A 26,925-nucleotide genomic window follows, 5' to 3' on the forward strand; every position below is an offset into this window, starting at 1 on the left:
GCAATTAAAACACAGACACTTTGGAGATATATATATATTTACCTTAATTATAAAACCCCTACCAAGAAACAGAATCTCCATACAAATTAATTTAAATGCAACAAATTTTCCATTTACATGCTAAGCTCTGATGGTAACTGTTGATGACATCAATGTCAACGACATGACCTGCAAATGAGCCAACAATGTTACTCTAATTAGCAAATGCACTTTTACTCGATAGTGACTGTTAAAAATGTCACAAATCCTGACAATGTAACACAGATTTCTGAGAGAATACAATATCCTTTCATAGATAATCATACAGGTAGATCATCATTTATTCAATATCATATATTATATATATGGATTATTCGATATTATATATTATATATATGGATATACAGGTAAATCTATTAAGCTAATTATATGGTTAAAAGAACCCTACTATAAAATACCTACTATTACAAAAATCAATATATCTATCAATTTGATCTTCAACCCATCACATTTATTGAAAGAGCAACAAATATGTTGCACTTGTATTCAAATATTTATTGTTGAATGCTGAAAACATAATCAGTTTTGAAATCATGTTTCCATCAACATAGACACATGTCAAGGATAGAATTGAAATTCTTATAACACAAGGTTTCGATGACTACATGGTGGTAACCTTTATCAGATAAATGACCAATGTAAAGCGTACTATCACTGACGAAGATGGTATGAATTAACCACTTTTAATCAGATAAGAGACAATAAGAGTATCAGTGACACTGATGAATGCTCCCCTAAAACCACATTACAGGACAAAAACAATTTTAACAAAAGGCAATAATTCTGTAACTTAAGGATTTTGAGCCCTAACATCGACACAAAGCACATCATCTTCATATGATCAATGTATACACCAATTTTTATCATCCTTCATTAAATGCAAGCAGAGTTATGCTATGGACAAGACATTTTCAATAAAGTCCAATACCCCTGTAATTTAGGGGTCGAAAGCCATGAATTTGGTACACAGCACATTGTCTAAGTATGATCCTTGCTTCAGAGTGGGCAAAGTAATACTCCAGACAAAAATTTTATAACAAAGGGCATTAACTCTGTAAAGAACAAAGAGTTCAAACATTACAAAACTTTGTCAAAATCAGATTAATATTTTTAGGTCTTATTATAATTCCAGTGTTTTATATATGTACCATATAACATTATGTACCTGAGAAACTAATGATGATTTCAGAATAAACACTGGAGAACCATGCCATATAAACAAGATACTAATCATCAATATAAATGCAAAAGTTTCAGCGAGTTCAATTAAGTCATAAAGAGTCTGATGACACCTGATTTTGATGAAAAATAATATAATGTATTTTAAGCTAAATCAAATATTAACATCACAATTTGATTATAAGGTCATAAATGTAAATTCCAATTCCAATCACAGAACACAATTTGTATAAATACCCATACACTGTTTACATCTTAAATGCTAATTTATACGCCGTAGTCATGTACAGTGGAAGACATCAAAAGTCGTTCCTTGTGAACATCAAATATTATGTAAGATTACAAATATAATGCCACTCAAACTATTATAATCTCCTACATACTTTATGTATTTAGACATGTTTTCTGGTTCATTATTTTTTAATTTAATTACAATAGTAAATGCGATGAAGTTCTTTATTCAAAATCTTAAAATTTTCTTCCTTTAGAAAACTAGATTTGACTAGAGCTATCATATCAATTCACTGCTAATATTGCCTTTTTTCATGATTAATTCTAATTAACGTCTCTTATTAAACCTTCTATAAGATTGTCACTTCAAATGAAATACCACTTAAATTAATAAAAGAATTGTTAATTACTGTAATTATCAAGAACTCATATTAACATTTAATTGTTCTATCAACTCATCTATAAACTTCCTTTAGGTTATTTCTTCAAGATCGTCCCTTAAAATCAGTTAAAATGTGACCATGTTGAATAAGGTCTAAACTCTCAGATGACCACAGTTAAAATGTCACCATGTTGAATAAGGTCTAAATTCTCAGATGACCACAGTTAAAACGTGGCCATGTTGAATAAGGTCTAAATTCTCAGATGACCACAGTTAAAATGTCACCATGTTGAATAAGGTCTAAACTCTCAGATGACCACATTCCCTTTAGCATTGGATATCTTACAAGATTATTACTTTATTTAAAATGATAATTTAATCATGAAAAAATAAATATCGAAAATCAACAATTCTCCTATCATATTAAAACACTGCTCCTTTACACACATTTCATAATTCTGGTATGTCTGTTGAGGAACAAAACACAAGACTACACCAACAGGATTCAACAGCTGTATCAGTCAATGAGAAATGGTGTGTCGAGACAGGACAGCCCCACCATCAGTCCGCCTTCATCTGTGCCCAAAGTCTTGGACCTTACCAAGTGACCAGCTAAACTGTTGTAGATCTCTGTGTCATCACTTCTGTAATATAGACATTTTACAAAACAAATTTGAATTTGTTTACTTTATAAGAGTCTACTTTTTGATGTTGTATTTTCGAGAATGAAATAAAATAGACATTTGCTAGAATTATGGTAAGCATATTTATATTTGTCTAGACTCCAAAGCCCTTGTAGTTATGTAAACAAACAAGGAGTCACAAATAATGGCATCATTTCCTTTGCCCAGCCATTGGTAAGAAAATTATTTCCTGTGCCAAGCCACTGCAGATAACTCAAAATAATGTGACAGATGAAAAACATTTCTATACAAATAGTTGCTAAATATGTAAACATACTGAATCATTCAGAATTACTTGTTTAATATTTGGCCCGATTTTTCTGTGAAGACCGAGTTTCCTGTATTATCACAGGTCCTCTCTACTGACATTATACATGTAGTTATTATAAAAGTCAGGAGTTAATCGTACATTGAAATCAAAAAGGCACCACACAAGCATTTGGCATTCTACGTGTGCAATGCTTTATCATTAAATAGCTTTTAAATTGCAGCACAAGAGAGTTTGCTTTAGTGAATGTTGTCTACTGATTATTTCTTTCCATGCACCAGAAAGATGTAAATAACAGAATCTCACCAAAAGTGAAAGACATATAACAACTGCACTGGCATGATAAATGTACACATAACTAGTGCACTAACCTGATATGTGGGCACATATAACTAGTGCACTGGCATGTTATGTGGGCACATATAACTAGTGCACTAACCTGATATGTGAGCACACATAACTCGTGCACTAACCTGATATGTGGGAACATATAACTAGTGCACTGGCATGTTATGTGGGCACATATAACTAGTGCACTAACCTGATATGTGGGCACATATAACTAGTGCACTAACCTGATATGTGGGAACATATAACTAGTGCACTGGCATGTTATGTGGGCACATATAACTAGTGCACTAACCTGATATGTGGGCACATATAACTAGTGCACTAACCTAATATGTGGGAACATATAACTAGTGGACTGGCATGTTATGTGGGCACATATAACTAGTGCACTAACCTAATATGTGGGCACATATAACTAGTGGACTGGCATGTTATGTGGGCACATATAACTAGTGCACTAACCTAATATGTGGGAACATATAACTAGTGGACTGGCATGTTATGTGGGCACATATAACTAGTGCACTAACCTAATATGTGGGAACATATAACTAGTGGACTGGCATGTTATGTGGGCACATATAACTAGTGCACTAACCTAATATGTGGGAACACATAACTAGTGGACTGGCATGTTATGTGGGCACATATAACTAGTGCACTAACCTAATATGTGGGAACACATAACTAACTGGCATGTTATGTGGGCACATATAACTAGTGCACTAACCTAATATGTGGGCACACATAACTAGTGGACTGGCATGTTATGTGGGCACATATAACTAGTGCACTAACCTAATATGTGGGAACACATAACTAGTGGACTGGCATGTTATGTGGGCACATATAACTAGTGCACTAACCTAATATGTGGGCACACATAACTAGTGGCCACTGGCATGTTAGTGGGTACATATAACTGTGCACTAACCTAATATGTGGGCACACATAACTAGTGGACTGGCATGTTATGTGGGCACATATAACTAGTGCACTAACCTAATATGTGGGAACATATAACTAGTGGACTGGCATGTTATGTGGGCACATATAACTAGTGCACTAACCTGATATGTGGGAACATATAACTAGTGGACTGGCATGTTATGTGGGTACATATAACTAGTGCACTAACCTGATATGTGGGCACATATAACTAGTGCACTGGCATGTTATGTGGGCACATATAACTAGTGCACTAACCTAATATGTGGGAACATATAACTAGTGGACTGGCATGTTATGTGGGCACATATAACTAGTGCACTAACCTAATATGTGGGAACATATAACTAGTGGACTGGCATGTTATGTGGGCACATATAACTAGTGCACTAACCTAATATGTGGGAACATATAACTAGTGCACTGGCATGTTATGTGGGCACATATAACTAGTGCACTAACCTGATATGTGGGCACATATAACTAGTGCACTAACCTAATATGTGGGAACATATAACTAGTGGACTGGCATGATATATACATATAACTAGTGCACTAACCTAATATGTGGGCACACATAACTAGTGGACTGGCATGTTATGTGGGCACATATAACTAGTGCACTAACCTAATATGTGGGAACATATAACTAGTGGACTGGCATGTTATGTGGGCACATATAACTAGTGCACTAACCTAATATGTGGGCACACATAACTAGTGGACTGGCATGTTATGTGGGCACATATAACTAGTGCACTAACCTAATATGTGGGAACACATAACTAGTGGACTGGCATGTTATGTGGGCACATATAACTAGTGCACTAACCTAATATGTGGGCACACATAACTAGTGGACTGGCATGTTATGTGGGCACATATAACTAGTGCACTAACCTAATATGTGGGCACATATAACTAGTGGACTGGCATGTTATGTGGGCACATATAACTAGTGCACTAACCTAATATGTGGGAACATATAACTAGTGGACTGGCATGTTATGTGGGCACATATAACTAGTGCACTAACCTAATATGTGGGAACATATAACTAGTGGACTGGCATGTTATGTGGGCACATATAACTAGTGCACTAACCTAATATGTGGGAACATATAACTAGTGGACTGGCATGTTATGTGGGTACATATAACTAGTGCACTAACCTGATATGTGGGCACATATAACTAGTGGACTGGCATGTTATGTGGGCACATATAACTAGTGGACTGGCATGTTATGTGGGCACATATAACTAGTGCACTAACCTAATATGTGGGCACATATAACTAGTGCACTAACCTAATATGTGGGAACATATAACTAGTGGACTGGCATGTTATGTGGGCACATATAACTAGTGCACTAACCTAATATGTGGGAACATATAACTAGTGGACTGGCATGTTATGTGGGCACATATAACTAGTGCACTAACCTAATATGTGGGAACATATAACTAGTGGACTGGCATGTTATGTGGGTACATATAACTAGTGCACTAACCTGATATGTGGGCACATATAACTAGTGGACTGGCATGTTATGTGGGCACATATAACTAGTGCACTAACCTAATATGTGGGAACATATAACTAGTGCACTGGCATGTTATGTGGGTACATATAACTAGTGCACTGGCATGTTATGTGGGCATACATGATTCTTATGATTCTTCTGCTCTGCCATCCTTCTTGTTGAGGTCTATCTATCTAAGAAGTTTCATGCTGGTACCTCTTATAGTTTTAGTGTAATGCTCCAACAAACTTTAAGTATAAAAAAATATCAAAGGACAATAACTCCTTAAAAAAAGAATGATGACTCTGGTGTACTGCACTTCTCCTTCTTGAGAGCTATCTACCTATGCAGTTTTCTGTTGATACCTCTTACAGTTTTTGTGTTTTTCTAACTCTAACCCTATGCTGCAGACAAAATTATGACGTACAGCCAGACCAACAGAAGCACGGACCGACAAAATTGTTAATATATGCCCTTCCTTTCGGAAGACATAAAATTTGACCCTTGTTATCATGAACGTAGGCCAAGGTAATTCATTTTTAAATTTGTCAGGCTTCATCCTAGGAACATACCAGCCAAATATCATGCCTCAAAGGACTATCAGTTCATGAGAAGAAGTCATTTCAAGGTTTTGACAAATCTGACCCTTTTGACCTTGAATATATGTCAAGGTCATTAAAAGGAAAAAGTTGATGCCAGATGCCAGACAAGAGATGCTGAACACCAGATGCCGGACAAGAGATGCTGAACACCAGATGCTGGACGGCCGCTGCACCATGGCATAAGCTCCCTTTAGGGCCAGATGAACTCAAAATCACACCTACCCCAGATAAACACCATAGATGCCAATTTCACTTATAACATTTTGAAGGCTGATGTCCAGTCCGACCTTGAGAAGATAATTGGTCTGTGGCCAGGGATGAATCTTCTCCATTAGTATATACCCTGACCGTTCTGTGGAATTCATTATTTTGGTAAGGAATGGTTTGATATCTTCACCATATATATTGTTACCTGTGAATGAAATTATGACATTTATCAGATCTTCACTTGTCCAACATAAGAAATCATCATCTTGCTAAAATCTCATTAGTTTATAACCAAATAAGCACATAGTGTCACCTAATTTTCCGAAGAAAGTGAAGCAAAAATTGACAAGATAATTTCTTCATTACAAGCTATATCAGCGTCTGTTGTTATTTAGACTATGAAATCAGTTTAGTAATATCACTCGCTACATAGATATTCAGAGGAAGAAGTAGTTATAATTTTTACCAGATGATGGTGGTTGCTATCTTGAATGTGAGTTAAGTAGGGTTTCAAATTTCAGTGAGAACCATCTGTGCCATAATCAGACTCAACTCATTAGTAAATAAGCAAATGACTGAAGTAGTGAAAACCATAGCAACATTATCAACCTCCACCCTCCCTGTCAGGGTTTCAGTAACTTTACCTACCTCCACCCTCCCTGTCAGGGTTTCAGTAACTTTACCTACCTCCACCCTCCCTTTCAGGGTTTCAGTAACTTTACCTACCTCAACCCTCCCTGTCAGGGTTTCAGTAACTTTACCTACCTCCACCCTCCCTGTCAGGGTTTCAGTAACTTTACCTACCTCCACCCTCCCTTTCAGGGTTTCAGTAACTTTACCTACCTCAACCCTCCCTGTCAGGGTTTCAGTAACTTTACCTACCTCCACCCTCCCTGTCAGGGTTTCAGTAACTTTACCTACCTCCACCCTCCCTGTCAGGGTTTCAGTAACTTTACCTATCTCCACCCTCCATTTCAGGGTTTCAGTAACTTTACCTACCTCCACCCTCCATTTCAGGGTTTCAGTAACTTTACCTACCTCCACCCTCCCTGTCAGGGTTTCAGTAACTTTACCTCCACCCTCCCTTTCCACCCTCCCTCAGGGTTTCAGTAACTTTACCTACCTCCACCCTCCCTGTCAGTTCAGTAACTTTACCTACCTCCACCCTCCCTGTCAGGGTTTCAGTAACTTTACCTACCTCCACCCTCCCTGTCAGGGTTTCAGTAACTTTACCTACCTCCACCCTCCCTGTCAGGGTTTCAGTAACTTTACCTACCTCCACCCTCCCTGTCAGGGTTTCAGTAACTTTACCTATCTCCACCCTCCATTTCAGGGTTTCAGTAACTTTACCTACCTCCACCCTCCCTGTCAGGGTTTCAGTAACTTTACCTACCTCCACCCTCCATTTCAGGGTTTCAGTAACTTTACCTACTTCCACCCTTCCTGTCAGGGTTTCAGTAACTTTACCTACCTCCATCCTCCCTGTCAGGGTTTTAGTAATTTGATCAGCCTAAAAACTACAATAAAATACTCAAAAAAATGTTTCAAAATACTTACATTCGATGAAGTAGTGGCTGTAATTTTCTAAAACACCACAAACATTACAAAGATTATTTTCTTCCATTTTCCGTTTGTGGAGTTGATATTTACTGGGTATGATACAATGAAATAACTTCCATTTGACAAATTTTTGCTTATTTTCATGCCTTTTGTAGAATACAAATTTAAAGAAATTCTCAAAAAATTGTGATCTTTTAATGTCAAATTGGTTTCCCAAATAATCAAAAATATATGAGGGTACAATTTTTTTTGTAAGACCTTTTTGTAAAGACTTTTGTTATTATGCTTTTCTAGTGTTATGTATCTATCTGACTTTTTATCATACAGGGATAAAGTGTCTGATGTTTTACCAAGGTTTTTATTGAGTCTTCCTTTTTCAACTATAGTTTCCATTGGTTTGGTATAGCATTTTTTAATTTTGATATTTCACTTATCCAATTTCGTTTTTCTTTTAGTTTGTTATAGATAAGATTTTCATCTCTGAGACTTTGCTGCATCTGCTATTCTGCTTATACCACTTTCAACCCAGTCCTTATTGATCAGCGCTTTCGCTTTGAATTGTAGGTGTCTGTTACCCCATATAATTTTGTTTCTTATGTCTGCAAAACTTTGAGGATCTTTTTTCAAGCCTCCACCTAATTTAAACCAAGCTTTCAATACTTGTAGATAAAAGTCAGTCACACTAGTTTTCAAATTCGGTATGTTTTCAATATTTTTCATATTCCTTTTGAAAATCAACCAGTTGGATCCATAATTACTGAGAATTTTTTAAGGAATCAGTTTCCAATTTGCCTCAGATCGGTCTGTTAGTCTTTTCACCCATCCCATTCTAATAATGTCGATACGTGACTCTAAGTGTCGTACCTGAAGCCCTCCCTGTTCGTATTTTCCTATTACTGTTTTCCTTTTAACTTTATCTCTTTTTCCGTCCCAGAAGAAATCAAAGATACTTTTTTCTAATTCTTGTATCTTTTCTTTATCTACAGCTTGCATATTTGCTGTATAGGTTATTTTTGGTATCAACTGTTTTGCCAATTAAAGTTAATTTCCTTTTCTTCCTGTTCTTCAACATTTCATCAATTGAAATGTTATTGCTTTCCTAGTTTAAATTCTTAGAGACTTTTTTATTAGTTCCAAAGAATATTCCTAATAATTTGATTTCCTTTTTGAATGTGATTCCTTCGTAAGTGTTTTTCCTTCCCTTATTGCACCCTAACCACATTCCCTCTGTCTTATGTTTGTTCAATTGTAACCCAGATAATTCCCCAAACCTTTCAACAACGCTAATTGCATGCTTTATATCTTTTCATTTCAAGAACAGAGTTGTATCATCAGCCAATTGTGCTATTTTCGAACTTTTTCCATTTATCTTAAAACCGTCAATATCCTTTTCGTTTCTTATTCTGGCTGCTAATATCTCTACTGCTATAACAAAAATCAAACAAGACAACAGACAGCCCTGCCTAATTCCACCGGATATTGAATATTCTTCTGTAATCCAATTATTATTTTTCACAAATCCTTTAATATTATTATAAAAAGTTTTTATCCAATTTATAAACAAAACTCTGAAACCAAATTTTTGAAGACTTGTGTACATAAATTTCCATTCTATGGTATCAAAAGCTTTTTTAAAATCTAAAAATAGTAAACAACTGTCAATATCAAATTTCTCGGAGTAGTCAATTATGTCTTGAATTTGTCTAATATTATAGCCAATGAATCGGTTTTTAATATATCCGTTTTGATCCGTGTGAATGATTTTCGGCATAACTGATTTTAATCCTGTTGCTAAAGAGTATGCAACAATTTTATAATCAATGTTTAGTAGAGATATCGGTCTCCAATTCTCTAATTAGCAGCATTACCTTTTTTATAAATCAGAGAAACTAGTCCATATTTTTGAAATTCGTTAAGTTCGCCATGGTCATAAGCTTCATTTAATGAATTAAGTTCTAAATTCTTTGTGTTTCCAAAACGCTTGATAAAATTCTACGGTTAATCTATCTGTACCGGGACTTTTATTTTTTTTTCATATGATTTAGTGCATGTTTGCATTCCTTTTCTGTTAGTTTACACAAGATTTAGATTCGGTATTATTTAGCTGCGTAATTCATTTGTATTTTTAATGTATTCATTTATATTTATCTCAGGCGGATTTATAGTCGTGTATAAATTTTCATAAAATGTTTTTATTTCTTTCAATATTTTTTCAGGTTCTTGAATTAAAGTTTCGTTATCATTTTCAAGTTCATTTACTACTTTTGTTGTTTGTCTTTTCTTTTCAAGACTTAGAAAAAAATTCGTGTTTTTTTTCTCCTTCTTCTGTCCATTTGATTCGTGATCTAATTTGTGCGCCTTTTGCTTTTTGTTCGTACAATTTTTCTAAGTCTTTTTCAAAACTATTTGCTTCGTCCGCCTCAGTGACGGTAATATTTTTCTTCTCATTTATTGTTCTCAGACGTTCTTCGAGTAAGCATATGTCTGATTTTTGTTTTTCTGATTTTAATATGCTATATTTGATTGATTCGTTTTTTATCATAAGTGTGCAGTAATCCCATGCTTAGGTTATTCTCTTCACAGTAATGTTTTGAATTTTGAATACATTTAATGATTAGATTTTCATACACTTTATCCCCTAGTATACTGTTGTTTAGCTTCCATATTCCAGGACCCTTATCTTTACCCATAAATAATTTTAAAGATATACCTTGATGATCAGTACTTCTAATTTGTGCCGGTCTAATGTCCGATGATTTTACTAAATTGTTCATGGTATTTTCAATTAGAAAGTAGTCGATCCTACTAGCTTCTCCTTGTCTATTACGTCTCCACGTATAGTGTGTTTTATGTCTATTCTTCTCCCTCCAAATGTCTTCTAGTCTTAAAGATTTTTTAAGCTGTTTAAGGCCGTAAGTTTTATTTTAATTTCTAGCTTGGGAGGTACTTTTTCTATCATAATCTTTTAAAACTTCATTGAAATCGCCTCCAACAATAACCATTCCAGTGCTTTTTTCTTTTATATCAATCAACGCAGATTTTAAAAAAGCGTTCCTCTCATTTTGATTATTCGGAGCGTAAATATTAGCAATACTTGGCATTTTGTTTTCTTTTTCAATATCTAATTAGACAAATCTACCATTATCTTTGATATAAGAATTTATGATATTTGCGTTCAAATGTTTTCTTACAATAATACTTGTACCTTTTTTTATTTTGTTTAGCATATAGCAAAATCATCCGTTTCCTTTTTTAGTCGATTTAGTATATTTTGTGTAAAATGTGTTTCCTGTAACAGTCAAATGTCAAACTTTTGTTTTTTCATCCATTGATATAGATCCTTTATCCATATGTCCTTGGGCATTTAAGGAAAGAATATGTACTATATCTTTATTTTGCACGTTTGTTTATGGTTCATACTTGTCTGTGTTTTTATTTTCTTTGTCAAACGGAGATGTTCGCGATTTCGATTGACTCCTGTCACGATTTTTTGGAGTATCAAAACCGTGGTTTCCCGCCTTGATGAACTTGTCTAATGTCTGAGTCTGCTGTTTGTCTTTATTTTCTCCCCCTTTCTCCTTTTGCTTCCTTCGTATTTTTTTTCTAGTGCTGGTTGCACCCGGCTTTGTATCTGCTCCTTCCTCATTTTGTGTTTCTTCTTCGTTTTGTGTTTCCTCTTCCGTGTCACTGATAGTATGTTCCGTGTTCTGTATTTTTGTGCACTCTTGCCTTTTATGTCCATATTCTTTACAATATAGACATTTCCAGTCATTGGAACATTCTGATTGTTCATGACCTCCTTCACAACACTTTTTACATTTTTTATTTTGTTGCTCATTGTGTTGTCCCCTCGGTTGACCGTAGTACCAAATAGCCCCATAGTACCTTCCCATGGGCATTGTCTTGGGCAAATATTTTTCGAGTTTTTTTTGTAAAAACTATTCTGTCCCCTGTGTCACAATTCGTGAGTTTATTGTTAATTTCTCTCTGTACTTTTATTTCACAACCATTCTCCTCTAGCGAGGTTTTAATTACACGATCATCTACCGACAATGGAATGTTAGATACTAGTTGTATAATCAGGGTCATGTTTCGGTCGCCTTGGATTTTCAGGTACCAGGAATACATGTTTACCCCTAACGGTCACACCCCTACTGAGGAGTGTAACGCGATCGTCAGCATTGTCGGGATATATCCTCCACACATTTCCAGTACGTTGAATACCACTTAGATTTTCAGCGCTGATCACATTTCTCAAACTTCTGTACATCTCTATATGGTTAAGCCATTGTTTATTGACAGCATTGTAGCCAAATACATCAGATTCTTTTAGAAACACAGGTTTTACTGAACCATAGCCATACGGATACTGTATTTCATTTGAGGGCATTATTTCATTCGGTATTGTATCAGAATTGACATGAGCATTTGCCCTTTCGAACTCTTACCATTCATAACTCTTACCATTGATAACCCTGAGCAGTGGGAGCAGTGTTGTCATGCTCCGCTGATTGTCCGCTTACATGTACATGCTTGGGTCAATAAGTCGCTCAGTGCAGACAATATCTTGTTTACATCAGTTGTTTTGGAAGACATATCTACTCACTTTGGAATACTACTGTTAATTTGAATACACAAACTTGATGCTAAAGCAGTTAACAATTCAGTTGTGCAAAAATTACCTGCATTACTCAGGCGTAATCGTTGATATTTCACAAATTTTCTCGGAACAAATTTCCACGACTTCCCTTGGGTAGCGGCAGATAACTCTCACAGTAACTTGATCAACCTCCACCCTCCCTGTCAGGATTTCAGTAACTTGATCAACCTCCATCCTCACTGTCAGGGTTTCAGTAACTTTACCTACCTCCATCCTCCCTGTCAGGATTTCAGTAACTTGATCAACCTCCATCCTCACTGTCAGGGTTTCAGTAACTTTACCTACCTCCATCCTCCCTGTCAGGGTTTCAGTAACTTTACCTACCTCCATCCTCCCTGTCAGGGTTTCAGTAACTTTACCTACCTCCATCCTCAATGTCAGGGTTACAGTAACTTGATCAACCTCCACCCTCCCTGTCAGGATTTCAGTAACTTGATCAACCTCCATCCTCACTGTCAGGGTTTCAGTAACTTTACCTACCTCCATCCTCCCTGTCAGGGTTTCAGTAACTTTACCTACCTCCATCCTCCCTGTCAGGATTTCAGTAACTTGATCAACCTCCATCCTCCCTGTCAGGGTTTCAGTAACTTTACCTACCTCCATCCTCCCTGTCAGGGTTTCAGTAACTTGATCAACCTCCATCCTCACTGTCAGGATTTCAGTAACTTGATCAACCTCCATCCTCACTGTCAGGGTTTCAGTAACTTTACCTACCTCCATCCTCCCTGTCAGGGTTTCAGTAACTTTACCTACCTCCATCCTCAATGTCAGGGTTACAGTAACTTGACCAACCTCCATCCTCCCTGTCAGGATTTCAGTAACTTTACCTACCTCCATCCTCCCTGTCAGGGTTTCAGTAACTTTACCTACCTCCATCCTCCCTGTCAGGATTTCAGTAACTTGATCAACCTCCATCCTCCCTGTCAGGGTTTCAGTAACTTTACCTACCTCCATCCTCCCTGTCAGGATTTCAGTAACTTGATCAACCTCCATCCTCCCTGTCAGGGTTTCAGTAACTTGATCAACCTCCATCCTCCCTGTCAGGGTTTCAGTAACTTGATCAACCTCCATCCTCACTGTCAGGGTTTCAGTAACTTGATCAACCTCCATCCTCCCTGTCAGGGTTTCAGTAACTTTACCTACCTCCACCCTCACTGTCAGGGTTACAGTAACTTAACCTACCATCTCTGTCACTTTTAATCAACCTTTACCTACCTCCACCTTCCCTGTTTGGTTTAAGGACATAGTTCTGAGGATTAGCAAAAGCCTTTTCTATCCCTCTATCGCCGTCCTCACCCTACAATATACAGTATGTGCAAATCACAGTCACAATAAATAAGAAAGATATTCTTTGTACAACTTTTTCCACAGGAAATGCAAGATACATGTACTAAATATCATAACACATTTTAATGACTGTTGAATAAAAATGCCATTTACAAGGATTAATTTCTGTATAGAAGTATCAATTTTATTCTGTACATATAAAAATTGAGAAAACAGGCAGGTTCAGGAGAGGTAGGATCAGTTTGACTGTTTACCATGTCTAGGCTGTACTGATATGCAAATGTCTCTCTGATAGCCAGTGCTATATCAGCATCCTTAATGAACCTTTCCACAGCTCCAGGTCGACAAAGCTCCTGCTGGACTTTCTTTGTACCTGCTAATTGGTACTGGATGCTTGGACACTTGATAGCTTTTGATCGTTCAATCATCAGACGTGTATCCCAATCCTAATTATAAGAAAAGCAAAACAAATGAAGTCATATGAAAATTTTCTAAAAATTTGCAATTCCAGCTGACAATTTTGAAACACAAATCTTCAGTATTCAAAAAATAATCAAAATTATATAAATTGATATATTGCTGTGAACTGAAATAAGCAAACTACTGCAGGCAAAAATTTTATATGAAAATCAATACATTGTGATTCAAATCCAAGTTTGATCATGTAAAATACACCACACACGTGTTGAAAGTAATTGAAAACATCTCCTTCACTGATAAGATTTTTCGGTAATCAGTAGTGGATTTTCAATAATTTCCTGTTTGTACCTTATCAGAACTGTAGTCCTCGGGACTGTATCCAGTACGGAAATAAACAACAGCCACCTCACAGCCATCTCTGGAAAACACAAATACTTAGACAAGACTCACAGTGATCAGTACGGAAATAAACGACGGCCACCTCACAGCCATCTCTGGAAAACACAAATACTTAGACAAGACTCACAGTGATCAGTACGGAAATAAACGACGGCCACCTCACAGCCATCTCTGGAAAACACAAATACTTAGACAAGACTCACAGTGATCAGTACGGAAATAAACGACGGCCATCTCACAGCCATCTCTGGAAAACACAAATACTTAGACAAGACTCACAGTGATCAGTACGGAAATAAACGACGGCCATCTCACAGCCATCTCTAAACTATGGAAAACAAATACTTAGACTCACAGTGATCCTCACAGCCATCTCTAGAAACACAAATACTTAGACAAGACTCACAGTGATCAGTACGGAAATAAACGACGGCCACCTCACAGCCATCTCTGGAAAACACAAATACTTAGACAAGACTCACAGTGATCAGTACGGAAATAAACGACGGCCATCTCACAGCCATCTCTGGAAAACACAAATACTTAGACAAGACTCACAGTGATCAGTACGGAAATAAACGACGGCCATCTCACAGCCATCTCTGGAAAACACAAATACTTTGACAAGACTCACTTTGATCATTACGGAAATAAACGACGGCCATCTCACAGCCATCTCTGGAAAACACAAATACTTAGACAAGACTCACAGTGATCAGTACGGAAATAAACGACGGCCATCTCACAGCCATCTCTGGAAAACACAAATACTTAGACAAGACTCACAGTGATCAGTACGGAAATAAACGACGGCCATCTCACAGCCATCTCTGGAAAACACAAATACTTAGACAAGACTCACAGTGATCAGTACGGAAATAAACGACGGCCATCTCACAGCCATCTCTGGAAAACACAGATACTTAGACAAGACTCACAGTGATCAGTACGGAAATAAACGACGGCCATCTCACAGCCATCTCTGGAAAACACAAATACTTAGACAAGACTCACAGTGATCAGTACGGAAATAAACGACGGCCACCTCACAGCCATCTCTGGAAAACACAAATACTTAGACAAGACTCACAATTATCGGTGTCACTGACCTACAATCATTAAAGTGTAAGGTGACAGGGTGTTTTAAAAGGTCAATAAGTTTGAATGTTTGAGAACAATTATATAGGTTAAGTATATAATTATCATGTATTTATAGGTGATCTTCTATTTTCAATGTTTGAAACATTTTTGTGTAAATCTTTGATTCCAAAGCTTAACTTACTTATGATTTCTGATCACAAGCTTGGAATAACATTTTTATATTCTGAACAGGTCATAAATTCATCACCAGGTAAGAAGGCATTTGCAAGATACATGTAGAAGGATGTTTAAATCCTAATAGACATTGTGCTATACATCACTGCTAATACCAACATTCAAATTTTATTTCTTCTTTCAAAAAAGTTTGATCATTTCTATTCTTTATTCTTGCTTTTAATTATAGAAGATTTGAAACCTCCTCATAAGCAAATGGTCCCCTGTTGGCAATTTCGTTTTCCTGATCAAACCTCCTCCACACTTTTGTTACTCACATAACTAATGCTTTGTCACTAATCCTTTTACTGCCTCGATCATTCATATCTCTGAAGGTGGCATATTTAACAGAAACTGTTCTGTCACAGGAAAATATTTCTGCATCAATTCGTCTCTGGTCAAGAGTATTCCTCTCTGGATCGGACACCAGAAACAACACACATGCCCTGGAATGCACATATATAATCTGTGTTACAATACAAATATTTCAAGACAAATCCTAAAAGAATCTTATCCCAAGGGTTGAGAACATCACAGGAAGGTGAAGGTTAATTTTTCTCACAATAAATCTCTCTTATCAAGGAAGTTTTACCTTTTGTTTCCATACGCCTTCCATCCTTCCACTAATCCTTTGGCTAGTTCCTTAGCTGGGTTGTTCTCAGGTACCTATACAAAGTATTACATTTCATAAATAAGATTTAAATGACTTTAAGTCATCCACTTTTCAGATATTTTCTACCTAAGGAATGAGACACACACAAAACAGTCAGATATAACACATCACATGTTTTGATTCAATATCCATACCTTTCAAATTTTTTTTCTTGATGCATATCTTCAGTTAATTTTCATTTGAGTCTTACTTAGTACTGCTTTTCCTGTAACCTTAGCAATGATGTCATATACAAAGTTGGACATCACAGGTGAAATGTTTCAAAAAAGAATCTACATATTTTCAAAATTTTTGTCAAACTGATAATAGACAAATACAAAGCACTGACTCAAACCCAAAGTACTGACTCAAACCCAAAGTATTGATTCAAATCCAAAGTATTGACTCGTACACAAAGTACTGACTCAAACCCAAAGTACTGACTCAAATCCAAAGTATTGACTCGTACACAAAGTACTGACTCAAACCCAAAGTATTGACTCAAATCCAAAGTATTGACTCATACACAAATTATTGACTCAAATTCAAAGTATTAATTCCAACACAAAGCACTGACTCAAACACAAAGTATTACTTCCAACACAAAGTATTGACTCAAACACAAAGTATTACTTCCAACACAAAGTATTACTTCCAACACAAAGTTTTGACTCACACAATTCAAGACATGAATTATCAGTAAATCTTATAAATTGTCTACATTTTAATACTATAATGCATCGACAGGAAAGAGTCGCTGAATATCTAGTTGTAAAATAGGAGATCCATATCAGCTATCTCCTCCATGGAAAGCTGACAATCATTATTTAAAGATAGAAATCTGTGTTGATTTACTTTTTCAATAAGCTGCAGTCAATATAAGTTCAGTCATATATATACAATGTAAATGGTGACAGTGCTACAGATAACAAATTTCAAGTATTGATATCACAAGTAATAAGTAACAGTAAATAATGTGTGAACGGTAGGGCAGGTCCCTACCTAAACTACAGTATGCTTGTTTGTGGTGGCTTGTAGTAGTGTCTTTCAATCAAGATGAACAATAAATGTCATTTCTAAAGTAAAACAAGATCAAAGATTAAACAAAACATGTATCATCAGGTGGATAGCAATCAACTTTTTAGTACAAGTTTAGATTTAAGTACAGCAGAGTCAAACAATGAATTAAACTGCATCATACAGCTGTTTTGTACTTCTGGGACATGTCAGTGATGCTGATGAAGCCTTGGGAGCAAATGAAAAAAGTCTGAAGTAATGGAAAGAGAAGTCACAATCTTGATGGGGAGGTGAACTAGGTCCATAATTAAATCAATTTTATAATTTTTACATATACATGTATACATATAAAACTTCCAGGTTGGAAAAAACAGTAAAAACACTTACTTGTGAATCATCAAACTTTTTACCAGCAATTGTCAGAGAGTACCTGGGTAAATTGAAATACATGTAACAGATATATTTATGACCTTATATAGAAAATCATGTTTTCATATTAAAGTGAATTGGTATGAGAGTTCATTTATAGAGCTCACATGTCTTCAGTTTGAATCTCAATCTGTTATATATTCTCTCTCATAATAAACTGGTGTCTGTGACCAACCCTTGTTTCAAACAAAGCATGTGTAATTGACAAAGGATAAAAACTACAAGATTTGTCTTTGTAGACTAAGGAAAAGAACAGAGTGCAGTGAGACTAGTCGAGGTGACAACCGGTGACCAGGTAGCTCAGTCACAACACAGAGAATTCAGAGTTCCTGACATAGTATGGTAAAATGAAGCCCATGTTAAAGTGAACCCCTAACATGGTAAAGTGAAGCTGTTTTATACTTTGTTTTCAAGTGACATTTCTCAAAATGATATTTACAAGAAAGTTTTGTTTATGTACATTTATTGAAATTTGTTGTACATGTACATCTTTATGTATAAGTCGTTTATAGAAAACAGCCAGTTTCAACTGATATGTAGAGTTTGCTGTCTTCTGTTAAATTAACAAGTCTAAAAAGTTGCCATGGTGATGGTGGATAATGTGAATCAGCTTGTATATGCATATTACATTTTGTTTAATGGAATTTTTTAATATTCCAGAAATAGTTCATGTGTCTCAATTTTTGTGTTTATCTTAATCAAAATATCAATTAATGAATGACCTAAACTATTTGTGCTTTACCTAAGTGAAACGTTTTTGTGGGGCATTTATATTTCAATGATACACATCATAATGGACAAGCAGAAGCTGACCATCAATAGGAGGTGACTGGGTCACCTATATAACAAAGTGTACACTGGTCAAGGGGTCAGAGGCGTGCACTGGTCAAGGGTCAGAGGCCTGCAGTGGTCAAGGGGTCAGAGGCATGCACTGGTCAAGGGGTCAGAGGCCTGCAGTGGTCAAGGGGTCAGAGGCCTGCAGTGGTCAAGGGGTCAGAGGCCTGCAGTGGTCAAGGGGTCAGAGGCCTGCAGTGGTCAAGGGGTCAGAGGCCTGCAGTGGTCAAGGGGTCAGAGGCCTGCACTGGTCAAGGGGTCAGAGGCCTGCAGTGGTCAAGGGGTCAGAGGCCTGCACTGGTCAAGGGGTCAGAGGCCTGCAGTGGTCAAGGGGTCAGAGGCCTGCACTGGTCAAGGGGTCAGAGGCCTGCAGTGGTCAAGGGGTCAGAGGCCTGAAGACACAATGCAAGAACAAAGAATCAAAACAACTCACCGATGAACATTATACAGTGGAGATACCAGACCACCAAAACTTGATGCAATCATGTTGAACTCTATCTGTTTCATCTGTATATTCTCTGGTATGGAAGCTTGGGTCGTCTGGTCAACAGAGGTCCCTTGTTTCACATCCATCATATAGTCGTTACGGAACAAGCCAAGACTGACAGGCTGAACGTAGAAACAAAATTAATTCAATATCAGTTCATTAATGTGATCAGAAATTAGAAGTGACTCACATCTATTGACCTTGAATCATTCTGATTAAATTAGGAAAATGTCTTCCTCAACCATAATAATACTTTATCTGGTCCTGACCACCGCTGATGTTGTAGCATGAGAGGCAGTGGAGTATTTTCTCTTCTGCTGAAAGGCAGTTACAACAGACATAATGCTGTTTCACACTAACACCTGAAGTCATTTAAAACCATGCCACCATTATACTTCAGTAATTGCTTGGTAATTTCGGAGATAACTCACCTGTGCAACACCTTCCTCAGCCACTACTAGTAAAATATCCCAAAGACGCTTATTGAAATCATCAACTTTTACGACACTGGAAAACATTTGTAAGTGAATTATTTAAGTAAACTACAATATTTTAAATCTATATAGGGTTGAATGTGATCACCAAAACATTAATCATCCCCAAACATGTGTCATCATACTTTAATCATCCTGTAACATGTGTCATCATACTTCAATCATCCCGTAACATTTATCATCATACTTTAATCATCCCGTAACATTTATCATCATACTTCAATCACCCGTAACATGTGTATCATACTTTAATCATCCCGTAACATGTGTATCATACTTTAATCATCCCGTAACATGTGTCATCATACTTCAATCATCCCGTAACATGTGTCATCATACTTCAATCATCCCGTAACATTTATCATCATACTTTAATCATCCCGTAACATGTGTCATCATACTTCAATCATCCCGTAACATGTGTCATCATACTTCAGTCATCCCGTAACATGTGTCATCATGCTTCAATCACCCGTAACATGTGTATCATACTTTAATCATCCCGTAACATGTGTCATCATACTTCAATCATCCCGTAACATGTGTCATCATACTTCAGTCATCCCGTAACATGTGTCATCATACTTCAGTCATCCCATAACATGTGTCATCATACTTCAGTCATCCCGTAACATGTGTCATCATACTTTAATCATCCCGTAACATGTGTCATCTTACTTCAGTCATCCCGTAACATGTGTCATCATACTTCAATCATCCCCAAACATGTATCATCATACTTCAATCATCCCGTAACGTGTCATCATACTTCAATCATTCCGTAACATGTATCATCATACTTCAATCATCCCGTAACGTGTCATCATACTTCAATCATCCCGTAACATGTGTCATCATACTTCAGTCATCCCGTAACATGTGTCATCATACTTCAGTCATCCCATAACATGTGTCATCATACTTCAATCATACCGTAACATGTGTCATCATACTTTAATCATCCCGTAACATGTGTCATCTTACTTTAATCATCCACAAAACATGTGTCATCATACTTTAATCATCCCGTAAAATGTGTCATCATACTTTAATCATCCCATAACATGTGTCATCTTACTTTAATCATCCCGTAACATGTGTCATCATACTTCAATCATCCCGTAACATGTGTCATCATACTTCAATCATCCGTAACATGCGTCATCATACGTCAATCATCCCGTAACATGCGTCATCATACTTCAATCATCCCGTAACATGTGTCATCATACTTCAATCATCCGGTAACATGTCATCATACTTCAATCATCCCGTAACATGTGTCATCATACTTCAATCATCCCGTAACATGTGTCATCATACTTCAATCATTCCGTAACATGTGTCACCATACTTCAGTCATCCCGTAACATGTGTCATCATACTTCAATCATCCCCAAACATGTATCATCATACTTTAATCATCCCATAACACGTGTCATCATACTTCAATCATCCCGTAACATGTGTCATCATACTTAAGTCATCCCGTAACATGTGTCATCATACTTCAATCATCCCGTAACATGTGTCATCATACTTCAGTCATCCCATAACATGTGTCATCATACTTCAATCATCCCGTAACATGTGTCATCATACTTTAATCATCCCGTAAAATGTGTCATCATACTTTAATCATCCCATAACATGTGTCATCTTACTTCAATCATCCCGTAACATGTGTCATCATACTTCAATCATCCTGTAACATGTGTCATCATACTTCAATCATCCCGTAACATGCGTCATCATACTTCAATCATCCCGTAACATGCGTCATCATACTTCAGTCATCCCGTAACATGTGTCATCATACTTCAGTCATCCCGTAACATGTGTCATCATACTTCAGTCATCCCATAACATGTGTCATCATACTTCAGTCATCCCGTAACATGTGTCATCATACTTCAATCATCCCGTAACATGTGTCATCATACTTCAATCATCCCGTAACATGTGTCATCATACTTCAATCATCCGGTAACATGTCATCATACTTCAATCATCCCGTAACATGTGTCATCATACTTCAATCATCCCGTAACATGGGTCATCATACTTCAATCATCCCGTAACATGTGTCATCTCATACTTCAATCATCCCGTAACATGTGTCATCATACTTCAGTCATCCCGTAACATGTGTCATCATACTTCAATCATCCCGTAACATGTGTCATCATACTTCAATCATCCCGTAACATGTGTCATCATACTTCAATCATCCCGTAACATGTGTCATCATACTTTAATCACCCCGTAACATGTGTCATCATACTTCAATCATCCCGTAACATGTGTCATCATACTTTAATCATCCCGTAAAATGTGTCATCATACTTTAATCATCCCATAACATGTGTCATCTTACTTCAATCATCCCGTTACATGTGTCATCATACTTCAATCATCCTGTAACATGTGTCATCATACTTCAATCATCCCGTAACATGCGTCATCATACTTCAATCATCCCGTAACATGTGTCATCATACTTCAGTCATCCCGTAACATGTGTCATCATACTTCAGTCATCCCGTAACATGTGTCATCATACTTCAGTCATCCCGTAACATGTGTCATCATACTTCAATCATCCGGTGTCATCATACTTCAGTCATCCCGTAACATGTGTCATCATACTTCAGTCATCCCGTAACATGTGTCATCATACTTCAGTCATCCCGTAACATGTGTCATCATACTTTAATCATGCCGTAACATGTCATCTTACTTCAGTCATCCCGTAACATGTGTCATCATACTTCAATCATCCCCAAACATGTATCATCATACTTCAATCATTCCGTAACATGTGTCATCATACTTTAATCATCCCGTAACATGTGTCATCATACTTCAGTCATCCCGTAACATGTGTCATCATACTTTAATCATCCCGTAACATGTGTCATCTTACTTCAGTCATCCCGTAACATGTGTCATCATACTTCAATCATCCCGTAACATGTGTCATCATACTTCAATCATCCCGTAACATGTGTCATCATACTTCAATCATCCCGTAACGTGTCATCATACTTCAATCATCCCGTAACATGTGTCATCATACTTCAGTCATCCCGTAACATGTGTCATCATGCTTCAATCACCCGTAACATGTGTATCATACTATAATCATCACGTAACAAGTGTCATCATAATTAAATCAACCCGTAACATGTGTCATCATACTTCAGTCATCCCGTAACATGTGTCATCATACTTCAATCATCCCCAAACATGTATCATCATACTTTAATCATCCTGTAACATGTGTCATCATACTTCAATCATCCCGTAACATGTGTCATCATACTTAAGTCATCCCGTAACATGTGTCATCATACTTCAGTCATCCCGTAACATGTGTCATCATACTTCAGTCATCCCATAACATGTGTCATCATACTTCAATCATCCCGTAACATGTGTCATCATACTTTAATCATCCCGTAACATGTGTCATCATACTTCAATCATCCCGTAACATGTGTCATCATACTTTAATCATCCACAAAACATGTGTTATCATACTTCAATTATCCTGTAACATGTGTCATCATACTTCAATTATCCCATAACATGTGTCATCATACTTCAATTATCCCATAACATGTGTCATCATACTTCAATCATCCCGTAACATGTGTCATCATACTTCAATTATCCCATAACATGTGTCATCATACTTCAATCATTCCGTAACATGTGTCATCATACTTCAATTATCCCATAACATGTGTCATCATACTTCAATCATCCCGTAACATGTGTCATCATACTTCAATTATCCCATAACATGTGTCATCATACTTCAATTATCCCATAACATGTGTCATCATACTTCAGTCATCCCGTAACATGTGTCATCATACTTCAGTCATCCCGTAACATGTGTCATCATACTCATCCCGTAACATGTGTCATCATACTTCATAACATGTGTCATCATACTTCAATTATCCCATAACATGTGTCATCATACTTCAATTATCCCATAACATGTGTCATCATACTTCAATCATCCCATTAACATGAGTCATCTTACTTCAATTATCCCATAACATGTGTCATCATACTTCAGTCATCCCGTAACTTCAATTATCCTGTAACATGTGTCATCATACTTCAATGATCCCGTAACATGTGTCATCATACTTCAATCATTAACATGTGTCATCATACATCCCGTAACATGTGTCATCATACTTCAGTCATCCCGTAACATGTGTCATCATACTTCAATCATCCCGTAACATGTGTCATCATACTTCAGTCATCCCGTAACATGTGTCATCATACTTCAGTCATCCCGTAACATGTGTCATCATACTTCAGTCATCCCGTAACATGTGTCATCATACTTCAATTATCCCGTAACATGTGTCATCATACTTCAATTATCCCATTAACATGAGTCATCTTACTTTAATCATTCAAAAACATTTAGGTCTTAACACCATCAAGTACAGAAGCAATAACATTCATATCAACATTAATTTTTACCTAAAAAACTTCATTCAATATTCCACACCTGTGACCTCGACTTGAAGTCATAAACCTGACCAGAGTTGATAGATTCTTATCCCAACAGGATACAATTCTTTAACTTTTACCTCAAAAGTGATCCAAGTGTTTTCATTTGATTGTTGTAAATATGATTTATCAGAACACATGGTACAGTTTGGCAAAACGATATCCCTGTATGCTTCCTCAGTTTATTCAGAATCTTTTTCAACATACTTTTAAGCTGTTACCTTGAATAAACTTCACCATACTCATTCCAGTATACTATAGGCTTTATCATACAGATGTCACTATCCGGTTTTGAAACATAGATATTGTATAAACTTTTCTGTACTTGTTGTCTTGATTACTTTGCAGAGGGTTTATGTAGATCAGACATTTTTGATTTTGAAAAGGGGTTAATTTACAACAGCTCTCACCAAAATAAAAAAGAAAGATTCAGAAGAAGCACCATAAAACTCACTTGCTCAGACACTCTTGTAGAAATTCAGTGTCATGTGCTGCCATATGCATCAGCCTGTTGAAGTGTACTTGTATTGACTTTACCTTAGCCAGAGCCCCTCGGGGTACCAAACAAGGGAAAAGAGTGAAAGGAGCATGCTGGACTTTGTCTGAATTCCCTGGAGATTCTGCTGTTCTCATAATTATACCTGTTGATAAAAACAATTATCTTAAGGGGTTTTTTCACACAAAACAAGACGTACATCTTCATGTTGAAATTAGATATTACAGTTATTGTGTTGATGTTTATTACCAGTAAAAGAATTATTGACATCCATGACTTATACATGATGTGATTCATATATATAACTTTGTTTTAAAGCAGTTTGTAGCCAACTAACCCAATAGATAATCCTTTAAAGGTGAGTCATGTTATCATAAACAATATGTCTTCGTCCTGTTATCATAAACAATATGTCTTTGTCCTGTTATCATAAACAATATGTCTTCGTCCTGTTATCATAAACAATATGTCTTCGTCCTGTTATCATAAACAATATGTTTTCATCCTGTTATCATAAACAATATGTCTTCGTCCTGTTATCATAAACAATATGTCCTGTTATCATAAACAATATGTTTTCATCCTGTTATCATAAACAATATGTCTTCGTCCTGTTATCATAAACAATATGTCTTCGTCCTGTTATCATAAACAATATGTCTTCGTCCTGTTATCATAAACAATATGTTTTCATCCTGTTATCATAAACAATATGTCTTCGTCCTGTTATCATAAACAATATGTTTTCATCCTGTTATCATAAACAATATGTCTTCGTCCTGTTATCATAAACAATGTCTTCGTCCTGTTATCATAAACAATATGTCTTCGTCCAGTTATCATAAACAATATGTCTTCGTCCTGTTATCATAAACAATATGTCTTCGTCCTGTTATCATAAACAATATGTCTTCGTCCTGTTATCATAAACAATATGTCTTCGTCCTGTTATCATAAACAATATGTTTTTGTCCTGTTATCATAAACAATATGTCTCCTTTTATGAAATTCAGTCCTAAATTTACAAACCAAGTGGTCCTTTACAAAATTAAGTCCCAGATATACAAACCAAGTGGTCCTTTACAAAATTAAGTCCCCGATATACAAACCAAGAGGTCTTTTACAAAATTAAGTCACAGATATACAAACCAAGAGGTCTTTTACAAAATTAAGTCCCCGATAAACAAACCAAGTGGTCCTTTACAAAATTAAGTCCCCGATATACAAACCAAGTGGTCCTTTACAAAATTAAGTCCCCGATAAACAAACCAAGTGGTCCTTTACAAAATTAAGTCCTAAATTTACAAACCAAGTGGTCCTTTACAAAATTAAGTCCCAGATATACAAACCATATAGTAATACATGCTCCTTTGTTTTCTTGACAATTTCTTGAATCTTCCTTTCACTGAGAGAAATTTTATCTAATACTGTAGCCATATTGTGGGATTCTTCAAGGTCTCAACTCATATCTGCAGAAAATGGCAGCACTGTGAATAAGATACCACAAAAAAGTGAAACAAGAATAAACACGGGAAAGTCTGTTGAAAATTTAACTCAGGGGAAAGTCTGGTGAAAATTTAACTCAGGGGAAAGTCTGTTGAAAATTTAACTCAGGGGAAAGTCTGGTGAAAATTTAACTCATGGGAAAGTGTGGTGAAAATTTAACTCATGGGAAAGTGTGGTGAAAATTTAACTCAGGGGAAAGTCTGGTGAAAATTTAACTCATGGGAAAGTGTGGTGAAAATTTAACTCAGGGGAAAGTCTGGTGAAAATTTAACTCAGGAGAAAGTCTGGTGAAAATTTAACTCAGGAGAAAGTCTGGTGAAAATTTAACTCATGGGAAAGTGTGGTGAAAATTTAACTCAGGGGAAAGTCTGGTGAAAATTTAACTCAGGGGAAAGTGTGGTGAAAATTTAA

The 26,925-nt window shown here is 36.5% G+C and overlaps 1 protein-coding gene across 2 annotated transcripts; it reads right to left on the bottom strand.

Annotated features, from left to right (window-relative positions):
- Positions 1-391: 391 nt before the first annotated feature.
- LOC132556021 (glutathione synthetase-like) lies at positions 392-26,469 on the bottom strand. 2 transcript variants are annotated; one of them, XM_060220411.1, is made up of 12 exons: positions 26,358-26,469; positions 24,967-25,153; positions 19,905-19,980; positions 19,420-19,595; positions 18,111-18,153; positions 16,647-16,720; positions 16,333-16,500; positions 14,690-14,759; positions 14,176-14,367; positions 13,850-13,931; positions 6,430-6,619; positions 392-2,475 (listed from the first exon to the last, which is right to left on the bottom strand). In XM_060220411.1, the coding sequence occupies exons 1-12, from the start codon at positions 26,443-26,445 to the stop codon at positions 2,349-2,351; spliced, it is 1,473 nt and encodes a 490-aa protein (XP_060076394.1). In that variant the 5' UTR covers positions 26,446-26,469; the 3' UTR covers positions 392-2,348. The 2 variants fall into 2 exon arrangements, with proteins under 2 accessions (XP_060076394.1, XP_060076395.1); XM_060220412.1 differs by having other exon boundaries at positions 2,461-2,475; positions 6,495-6,619.
- Positions 26,470-26,925: the final 456 nt, after the last annotated feature.

This window comes from Ylistrum balloti, unplaced genomic scaffold (genome assembly GCF_031769215.1).
Source record: "Ylistrum balloti isolate Yb309-2 unplaced genomic scaffold, AGI_CSIRO_Ybal_v1 Utg370540, whole genome shotgun sequence".
Classification (NCBI taxonomy): domain Eukaryota; kingdom Metazoa; phylum Mollusca; class Bivalvia; order Pectinida; family Pectinidae; genus Ylistrum; species Ylistrum balloti.